The 11,277-nt window shown below is 38.7% G+C and overlaps 1 protein-coding gene across 1 annotated transcript in view; it reads right to left on the bottom strand.

Moving 5' to 3' along the window:
- sm (heterogeneous nuclear ribonucleoprotein L) overlaps positions 1–11,277 on the bottom strand; it is a 152,197-nt gene that overhangs the window by 44,056 nt on the left and 96,864 nt on the right. The window contains exon 6 of the mRNA XM_018024300.1: positions 9,813–9,876. Coding sequence (XP_017879789.1) covers positions 9,813–9,876 — 64 coding nt within the window. The remainder of the gene's footprint in view (positions 1–9,812; positions 9,877–11,277) is intronic.

Here is an 11,277-nt window from a genome sequence, read left to right as displayed (position 1 = left end):
AAATATTAAATCTATGGGTATTGAATTTTTTAAAAATATTCTTCTGATAAATTTCAGAATACAATTTGTACGTACGAGAAAGGAAGATATAGTTAGAATGGTATTAAATTGGCCGCTGATCATAGACGAGTTTCCTTACAGTCAGCGGCGAATATTGAATTCGCCAGAAGACAAAGGGAACCAAGTATGTAAGTAGGTATCTGAAGGTAGAATTTCATTTCACACGATGAAATTTCGTAGTACGCCTTTGTCTTTCGAACGAATCTGAATATTTTATTATGTAGTACGAACACGGGCACCAGTCCAATCGCTTCCGAGTACATAAGACCGCAGGTTTTATCTGGTACTATCGCAAAAGTTTAATCGTATATACTACGTACCGTCGCAAAGCCTAAGCCTGAGATCAAGCCGAACGTGCTCTAGGCATCAGACGGCTCGATAATCGATAGTTTATTAACCTCGACTGCAGATTTCTATGGATACGGTTTTATTGCACGCGTATAGGCACCATTTGGCCCGTTTTGAAATAAAATGCTGCTGCAGTATCGAAGTTGAAGCTTGCGAGAGACGATCTCGTGACCCGGTCTGATCTCGCATTTCGATTTTTCGCGCCATTTATCTTCTCAAGGAAGAACTTGTGCCCCCGTTCGAGAAGTGCCTCCAACAGGGACATAAAGTTTTATGCAAAAGCATCGATCACGGCCGCTCTGCTTCGTCCTCTACTCTGTTATCGTTCGTGTCTCATAGACACCGAGTTTATTCTCGTTTCGATTCGCCACTGTGGCCTTTGTCGTCGTTTCATAGGAGAAGATAGTCGTACCCGTTATGAAACTTAAATCTCTTCTGTCTTGAGAGATTTATATACATGTCCGAATCGCAGAATTTTTGCTAAGTCAAAGCCAGGCTATACTATATTCCTTTCTTATTTTCTTTTGTACTAGCTTGAGTAAAAACTGTATTAAAGGAACAATAATATGAATCCAAGACTAGTTCCAATCCATAAAACATGTTTGTAGATATTAAGTAGTTCTTTAAGGTGGTTGTGTCTTTACAGTCTCTGTGAACTAATAGCCAGAACAACCTTAAATAAGTTCTGGCTAGTAACAACGATACTTGGCTGAATTTTGTAGCTCTAACTTTGATTTCGATATTTCTATCGACGTACCGTTGTTCGTAGGATCAGTAAAGCTTATTGCTGAACCGAAGCAGAAGAGCGACTAATCGCGTCCACGAATCGTTATGCCAAACCGAAACACACATATGTGCATATCCGGGAATGTGATCAGCAGTCTTAGCCTAGCGGCGATGGAAAATTGGAGCTAACGTGATTGGGGGATTAACCAGGTTCGTTAAAAACCGCTATTCTTGGAGGATTCCGAAGCGTCGGTCGGTTTACTCGCCAGTTATCGTTGTAATGATCTTTTTATGTGGTGACGCCTCGTTTCTTTAAAAGATTGTAGTACGCTACGCTCGTACGGCATCAGTGACATCAATTGCACGCCGAGTAGAATAATTAACTATGCTGTTCGATTCGAAATCTACGTTGATTTACGTACAATTTACTTATACACGACGAGCCAATAAGAATAATTTGTAGTAAGTTATTTGTTAGTTTTAGTATAAGATATTATATATGAAATGATGTATGATAATCTCGCTCATTCGTTTAACGAACTTACTCCTGTATACGGGGTGGCCCAAGAAAAGTGTTAGAGTCGAAAAGAAGTGATTCTATAAGTGTTTCTGAACAACAATTTCCTTTGCCCAAATGCAAAGTGAGGCATGGTTTTCAAATTGTTAACGAAAATCAAACTTTAATTATTTTTCGACAATCAGGACTGCACATTTTCTTCTTTTCTTAGATTAGAAAAAAATGGAAGAAGTGTTTCCTAAGATGAACTTTAGTTTCCTTTTCGTACTTGTAACTAGATCAGTAAGTCATCTTGTGTACATAAATTTTCACGTTGGCATAGAAATAATCACCGAGGGAGTTGCGTTAATGATAAGTAGGCTGAATGTGCTTATGCATTTATGTATTACGTACATCTAAAAGGTGATATGCACATTTATAATTTATACAAACGAGATATACTTAACGATATTCGGAAGAAGGCTCGAAATTCTATTTCAGTCTTGTTTTCTGTTTTTACTTAGAGAAACAAATATTTATGAATATAATTGTTGGCTGTGAAGAAAGTTATGAAAATAGAAAACATCGCGCTAATAAGTGAATTGATAATTCTTGATTTACTTAGACGAAGAGTTTCATTTTTCCCTGAACGTACTATAGACATTCGATCATACAGATTCGTGGCGTTATAAACATGCGGGTATTTTCCATCTCTGGCAAAGTTGGAACGGGTTCCGTACGAGAGACAAGTGACGCCACGGAGATCAGGAAGGATCCAAAGTTGCATAAAAGTGCAACTTTATCTGTAGCTACCATAATGCCATGCCGTGCTGAACGAACGGAGCGAGCTTAAATATATTCGGGCACGTGACAAATGTCTCTAAAGTATCCTGTCTATTTATATTCCAACGTTTACCTGCCTGACATTTACATGCGGGTAATCTACAATTGTGGATCCGAATGGTTAGACACGTGTTACGCATTCCAAATCTCGTCCGCGTTTCCTATTTAGCTTCCTCTATTCGTTTCAATTGTAATTTCGTAACTCTATATTGCTTTCGGATAAATACGAAACAAGTAAACAGTGTACAGTATATAGAAATCAATCTCAATTTTATTCAATTATGTGTATCTTTAAATATTTTCAGTACCCTCGATTTCGTCCATGTCAGTTGCATTTCGCTGTTTATAATCATTCAACGTATAAATACAGAAACGCATACGTATTTATATGTATGTATATGTATATTGGCATATTTTCATTAACGAATGCATCGCGCATCTGCAGTTTACATATTAACGATAGCTAAATGAATGCTGTACCAAATGCAAACGGAGACCTCAACGCAAAAACCATTCCTGGTTTCGCGATAAATGGCGGATGATAATTCGAACGATAATATCCTCGTCATCCGATCTATTTTACGAGCAAATGAAAACTAATCGAAAACCATTTGCGGTTATATCCAGACCTTGAATAGCAAAGATCCTCGCTATCAAATTTTGGCGAAAAAATCTCTTTTGCCTGGGCGAATTTTTCCCGTCAAGGAGAACAGAAAATCTTATTCGCGTAAGAATTGTCTACTAGTGTTATCGGGCGAGACTCCCTCGCTCTTCTCACGCCGGATTCTCATTTCGTTGTTCAAACATGAGCCACCCACGGTAGACCAACCGGTACTCGATTTAACCCGAATCGATGTTCCTGGGAGGAGAAGAAGGCGTTTGTTTGCACGCGTCCATCGGTATCGCGACGAATGACCGGCAATTACCATGAAATGTTGTCGAGGCAGTTCTTTGGACGTGTGCCTTGCACGAAGAGAGCGGAACAAACTTCATCAGGAGGCTAATCAAACATTCATACGATTCGGATGATCGTTAGGGAAAAGGTTAGAAGTGCGGCATCCCACCTATCTTTCACTACTGCTATTTCTTCCTCGACTTACTTGGTCTGGTGATCTATTTGCTCTTCACATAAAAGAGCCTCGGTGAATCGTGAAATTAATTGGAGGGATAAGTATTTTTAAACGTCTACTAATGGATAACCAATTTTAACTTCGACGCTTTTAATCTTCGAATCGACTCGTTGGTATTTCGAATACGTATTTTCTTGAATAATAATATGCAGAGACGAAGACTAATTTTACGGAGTTAATTAATGAAAAATAAAGAATACCTATTTGAAATATATTAGAGTCCTGAGGAAAATCTGATAAAAATATAAGAACGAATTTATTCAGAAAGTTATTAAAAAAATTCACACAATTTATTTTTTAATAATTCTTCGATTCAGATAATTATTTCTGTCAGCCCTCTCTAACAGAATTAGATAATAATTTGATAACAAAACAGCAGAATGTGCTGAAACGAAAGATCGTTTGCTGCAGCAAGAGAAAACAATTTCTCTCGACAGAGCTCGATAATAAAATAAGAGTGGGTCGTGAAGTGTTAATTGTTCTTTCGTTCGTTCGATCGTACATGTAACGGGTTCGAGAATGTGGCGTACAGAACGGGAAATGATCTGTGAACCAACAGTAGTACTGCCAACAAATTCCAAGGGGGAATTGAGTTTGACGCAGTAAACATGTCCAACAATAAGTCGCGCGTTGTCGTCGGGAAATCAAGTTCTCTGACATGTCTCGTTGGCTACATTATTTTAGAAATGATAAAAATGTAAATAAATGTATATACATCAATTATTCGTGCTGTAACCAAATCTAAAAATACTTTTTAACAAAGACAAAATGTGATTTACATCAAACCTGAGGAAATACCTAACAATTATCAGACGTTATCAATTTTTCCATGTATCATCGAGAAACGTAAAAAGATTCTGATTAAAATTTTGATTAATAATGCAAATAATACGTTAGACATTTTATATGAATTAGAAAATTGAGAGTCAATTACACAGGAAAAATCATTAATTTTAGCTATTAGGTCGACTGGAAACTGAGCTTATTCAAACGTAGTATTCGTGACGGGTATGAGCAAAGGCGACGCGACGTTAGAGCGCGTGTAATTGGACCGAATTCCACGAGTTCTACGCTGCGTGCTCGCGTCGTTTACGCGGAATCGTGTGCCCCGGTGCTTTTGTATCTGGCACGCGATTCGTGAGACTGTTACGCCCGGGTGTTCACGACTTCTTGCGGTTGTTATGTGTTTAATTGCTTCGGTACGCGGGAAATAATATACTGTTCGAGTAAATCGAGCTTGCGCGGCTCTCCATCGATCTGCCGATCGTGTATTATTGGCACATAATCGAGAACGAACAGGAGTTGAAGCATGTTTACACGCGTGACACTAACTGCTTGACGAATATCAGTTTTCTCTATTTGCATGACTACGTGTGATTACTTGAATATTCTATGACACTGAAAATTATTTTCGTCTGATCAATTGAGTATTTTCAAGTAACATTACTAAATTGTGTTTAATTGATTGAGAAACATCGATTTGATTAAGGACATAAAGTGATGAAACAATTGCACCATTAAAATTTGCATAACATCCATATGAATGTGTTTTTAAATCACGTTTAGAAATAACCTCCTTCTTATGAATATATCTGTTTAATACACAGTATGCAGATGAGAAGTTCTGAATTCATGTTTCAATTAAAATGGTGGAAGTGAACCATGATACTTCAAAGAAAATAGAGTGAAAATACAATGCAAATGTTACGTTGCAATGACGGGCATTGTGAATATAAAAGATCTCCAATCTCTACAAGTTAAGATTCGATTTCTATATTAGTGGATTAAAAGAATGTTGCTGATGATCTGAATAAATGGGAAGTTGAGGAGTGTTAGTCAAGGCTTAAACGATTATCGGAATTCGTTGAAATGATCAATCTTGTGATTGAAGACGTCGACACGGGAATCTTGTTAATCTCTCTTTCGACACTTCAATGTTCCTGGAAGCCTTTTTGTGGAAAATTAACGAGCCACTCTTTGCATACTTCCCGTGCCAAAATCGTCAGCTACGAGGAGCTGATTATCGTAATTGAAATAGGTTTCGTCGCACCGAACGAGCTTCATTAATAATCGGGGGATAAAGTCTAAATCTAAAACTTCTGTGATTTCTTTTTTTATAAATTACCGTAATTAGCTCGGGCTTGTAATCATTTTACTCTAAAGCTTCGTTCAACTTACGAGTACTACCTAGTTCGTGGGGGACTTCGTTAGCCTGATTGCGGAACTTCGAACAATTAAAGCAACGTTTAAATTACGGTGGCACGAGCAAACCAAATTCCTCTGAATCAATTATAATTCAAGGTACCTGCCCGCTTGAAACTCGATGAATAAACAGAATCGAGGAAGCTACAAACATTTAAGAGAGATTTAAAGCGTGCGACGTTATTCCTTAAAATTATCTGAACGAACAAATTCTCTCTTCTGATGGCTATAACATTTTTGCTCTGAATTTACGACACTGTCAAATTGCAGCCGGTGATAATTGGCGCAATTGATGAAAAGTGGTGCGAAACTTCGTTTGGTGGATTCGCGCTAACCGAAAAAAAATGAATCCAGTTCGAAGAACGCTCGGAACGATAACTCAACCGGATGCGTAATCGAAACAGCGACATGACATTGGCGGAGCGGCTGGAGGGAACGTCAATTCGCGCGAGAGGAGAACAGGCGCGTGAAATAAATTGCCATCGAATAATTGGGGATTTAAAACGGAAAAATATCGGTTCTTCTGGTCTAACGAGTGCCTTTATATCGTTCAGCCACAATGGATCGGACAACAAGCCCGTCGATACGACGCGCCTCTTCACTTTTCCACGAACCGCGCTGCTCTCGCCGTTTCCGGCGATCAGATCATACCGTACCAGGATCGATTTCCTGTACAGAAAGACGCAGCACGCCCGATTCCGATTCATTTGATCGTTGTTGCCTAGTTTTACACGGGTATATGAATCGATTATGCCTGGCAATGTGACGAGAATGAGTCGTGTTGTAGGACGTGGAATCGTTCCTTGTTCATGTGTTTTGCAATAAGTTAAGGGAATGTCAAATGATAGAAAAATTGATCATCTTTGCATTTGTAACGTTTCGCATAGCTAAATATGAAAATAAAATTAATGAAACATGAAGTGGAATAAATGAATCTATTGGATTATGAAATCTATGATTGCATTTATGATTCTCATTGTCAATTTGAACTATACAGAGGTCAAAATCGATTTTCTCGAAAATGACGCCCCGTATGAGAAAACTATATTCCTTGTTTTCGTCTAGATTTTATGTGAGGAATCATCCCCTTGCCGGTTGTACCACGATTTCGCAAACACCCTGTACTTCGTTTTGAAGGCACTTTTTTTGTTTTGCTTATTAAGCGAAAAAAGCATAAGGAAACAAGTGTCAAATTTCTAAAAGTTACATTATGATTTTTATAAAAATTATGATTTGCAATATCTTGGCAATTTTATTCGAAAAGGAAATTGAACCACGTAGCATCGTAGTGTGATTTGAATGTTCATCGAAAAGTCCATACGATATTGGTATTTATAGCTTCCGGGATGATGTTAAACGATATTGGAAAACGGAAAAATCGAGGCGGAGTATTACAACTTAACATCATTGATACTCGTTTTGTATTCTGTACGCGTATTTCGTGATCTAATGTCAACTCGAGAGCGCGTGATGACTAGGGACGAAGAGAAAAAGCGAGCAAAACAACCAAGTGCTTCGAAAAAGTAAGAAATTCACCGGAATCGCGTGTAGCTGAAATTGAACCCGTCATTCGACTGTTTAACCAATTTCTTCGTGAGCTGCTTTACGGAATCTTCAAATAGTATTGGGAGAATCTCGATCAGCGTTCACAACACGTTTTCTAATTTAATCCCGTAATGGCCAAAGAAAAGATTTTCCGTTTACTAGTTTTATTAAGGAATAATTGTACAATTTCCTTAATGACAAGTAATACTTTCTAAGTAACATGAAATCACGAATGCATTCCCTATTATGATCATTACGTAAAAATCATACTAGTTTTATTTAACTGCAAATAAGAAAAAAAATGAATCCAGTTCGAAGAACGCTCGGAACGATAACTCAACCGGATGCGTAATCGAAACAGCGACATGACATTGGCGGAGCGGCTGGAGGGAACGTCAATTCGCGCGAGAGGAGAACAGGCGCGTGAAATAAATTGCCATCGAATAATTGGGGATTTAAAACGGAAAAATATCGGTTCTTCTGGTCTAACGAGTGCCTTTATATCGTTCAGCCACAATGGATCGGACAACAAGCCCGTCGATACGACGCGCCTCTTCACTTTTCCACGAACCGCGCTGCTCTCGCCGTTTCCGGCGATCAGATCATACCGTACCAGGATCGATTTCCTGTACAGAAAGACGCAGCACGCCCGATTCCGATTCATTTGATCGTTGTTGCCTAGTTTTACACGGGTATATGAATCGATTATGCCTGGCAATGTGACGAGAATGAGTCGTGTTGTAGGACGTGGAATCGTTCCTTGTTCATGTGTTTTGCAATAAGTTAAGGGAATGTCAAATGATAGAAAAATTGATCATCTTTGCATTTGTAACGTTTCGCATAGCTAAATATGAAAATAAAATTAATGAAACATGAAGTGGAATAAATGAATCTATTGGATTATGAAATCTATGATTGCATTTATGATTCTCATTGTCAATTTGAACTATACAGAGGTCAAAATCGATTTTCTCGAAAATGACGCCCCGTATGAGAAAACTATATTCCTTGTTTTCGTCTAGATTTTATGTGAGGAATCATCCCTTTGCCGGTTGTTCCACGATTTCGCAAACACCCTGTACTTCGTTTTGAAGGCACTTTTTTTGTTTTGCTTATTAAGCGAAAAAAGCATAAGGAAACAAGTGTCAAATTTCTAAAAGTTACATTATGATTTTTATAAAAATTATGATTTGCAATATCTTGGCAATTTTATTCGAAAAGGAAATTGAACCACGTAGCATCGTAGTGTGATTTGAATGTTCATCGAAAAGTCCATACGATATTGGTATTTATAGCTTCCGGGATGATGTTAAACGATATTGGAAAACGGAAAAATCGAGGCGGAGTATTACAACTTAACATCATTGATACTCGTTTTGTATTCTGTACGCGTATTTCGTGATCTAATGTCAACTCGAGAGCGCGTGATGACTAGGGACGAAGAGAAAAAGCGAGCAAAACAACCAAGTGCTTCGAAAAAGTAAGAAATTCACCGGAATCGCGTGTAGCTGAAATTGAACCCGTCATTCGACTGTTTAACCAATTTCTTCGTGAGCTGCTTTACGGAATCTTCAAATAGTATTGGGAGAATCTCGATCAGCGTTCACAACACGTTTTCTAATTTAATCCCGTAATGGCCAAAGAAAAGATTTTCCGTTTACTAGTTTTATTAAGGAATAATTGTACAATTTCCTTAATGACAAGTAATACTTTCTAAGTAACATGAAATCACGAATGCATTCCCTATTATGATCATTACGTAAAAATCATACTAGTTTTATTTAACTGCAAATAGAACAATTGATATAAAAAAATATATTATATTGTACTTTATATTGTACTGTAAAGAAGATTAAAATCCATGAGATTTTATAATAAATAAAATAGATAATTAATGATTTAAACATGAACGTGGATTAATTTTACTTTCCCAAATTATTGAACAATTCTCGTCGCGGTTGGATCGCAGTCTCCCGTCGTCGAGTGGCGAGAATGCACGTGAACTTAACGAGGGATGCATTTTACGGAAACCCTTCAAGCATCCGGGACTACGCTTTATCCAATTAAACGTCTCCCCAGTGCTGGTGGTTGTGAACGCGAGGTGCGCGCGCAAAGGCGCTAAGAAAACAAAAGGAGAGAGAGAGAGAGAGAGAGAGAGACTCGGCATTCCCATACCGGAAAATTGGAAGCAATTCTCGGTTCCCCGCCGATGCTGAGAAAGAAGGAAGAAGGAACGATTCCGGTCCGGTGAAAGAAATTCATGTGTACGCATTGTAAAACGCAGCAGCCACTGCTACGTGACACCAATGATTAAAAAAAAAAACGCTTGAGAACGGCCCAGCAAGAACGCGCATTCTCAAACGAGCGAACAACGGAAATACATGTAATAAAAAAGAACAAACTTGTGAAGATGGATATAAATAGAAAGGGGTAAGAAATAAGTGCCAAGGGTAGAAACTCACCCAACGTCGGCGTCGTGTAGTCCCAGCTTTCCGCATCGTTTTTGTACACGTTCAATTTGGTGGGCTGGAAAAGAAAATACACACGGTGAGATAAACTTTAGCAGACTTTAAACGAGAAATTCGTTCTCCTATGAATTGAATTTTGTGATAGATTTGGTGCAATCGACCACTACGAATATTGTTCTGTACCTTTTGTACAAATAATGTATTATTGAAGTGAAATAATTTATAACTGTTTGAATATAAAAGTAATATTTACATCGTTCGTACATAGAAATTCACGCGTTGACGTGTAGACTTGAATTGTGAAAAGTTCATTCATATTAAATCAACTACCGTGTGTTATTTGTTTAATGTAATATTTTCTACTGATCTATCATTCGGTATTCATCCGAAAAGGGAACCGATCGACATTAGTGGTCGCGCACAGGTGTAGACGGAGCCATCCGAGCTTAAGTCCTCGTAATTTCAGGCCGGACAACCGTTGAAATTTAACACATTCCATTGCAGTAGCGTTCGACGATCGTGCGCGGAATTATTAACATGAGAATTTAACGCGGCCTGCTTACGCTCGCCGTGTCCCATAAATCCCCGCGATTTGCTATGCATGTACCGTTGCAAAATGAATTACACAAATACAGGGGAACGCTACTATCGTGCCGTTAGCGTCGGTGGAAAGAGGAACGAATCGTAGAAATTATATACACGAATCGGCCCAGGAAATCCACGTGCCCTGATGACAAACGTTTTAATATCGACGTGACGCTTAACTGTTTATTTCCTCGGGCCGATCAAATACATAATCCATGTGATTCCCGTCTGTTCCTTTTGTGTATATTTCATTTTTCAATCAAACCGGACCGGTATTACGCCTCGCTTTTATATTCCAATCCCTTTGACGCGATCGTATTGTCTATGTAACGCAACCGTATTCCACTGGTTTTCAAAAAGCTTCCCTCTCTGTATCACCCCATTCTCGTATCAATAGATTTTTCGAAAAAAAAGTTGATATCTCGCCACCAGGAAACTTCGTTGAATAATATTCGCGTAGAACACCTTCGCAGCATTAATAAAACCAAATCGGTCCATAAAACTTTGAAAACCAGCCGGCAAATTGTCACGCATAAATTGTTCACGGTCGTTCAAATTTGAAGGAATTTTGCCGCTGCGTTTTACGGATCTGCGCGTGAAATTCGCTAAGATTACGACGCAATGTTCTCGAAGTGTGCGGTATATATTTTAGTCAACCCTCGGACGAGTTCTCAACGATCGTAAAAACGTCTGATGGTGTACATTCGTCGCTTATCAAATGAGTCCAAGGAAGGAAAGGCGACGAGAGGATGAAAAAGATATAACAAGGAACAGGAACACGGCCGCGTTTGTCAATGAGTCACTGTACAACGGGAGAACTAATGGCCTATTCCCACTGCGTTTTTCCGCTCAGTCCCGGCGAGCGAAATTGGGG

This window comes from Ceratina calcarata, unplaced genomic scaffold (assembly GCF_001652005.2).
Source record: "Ceratina calcarata isolate Rehan_Ccalc_2016 unplaced genomic scaffold, ASM165200v1 scaffold328.2, whole genome shotgun sequence".
In the NCBI taxonomy this organism is placed as follows: domain Eukaryota; kingdom Metazoa; phylum Arthropoda; class Insecta; order Hymenoptera; family Apidae; genus Ceratina; species Ceratina calcarata.
This window is presented reverse-complemented; position numbering and strand designations above follow the sequence as displayed.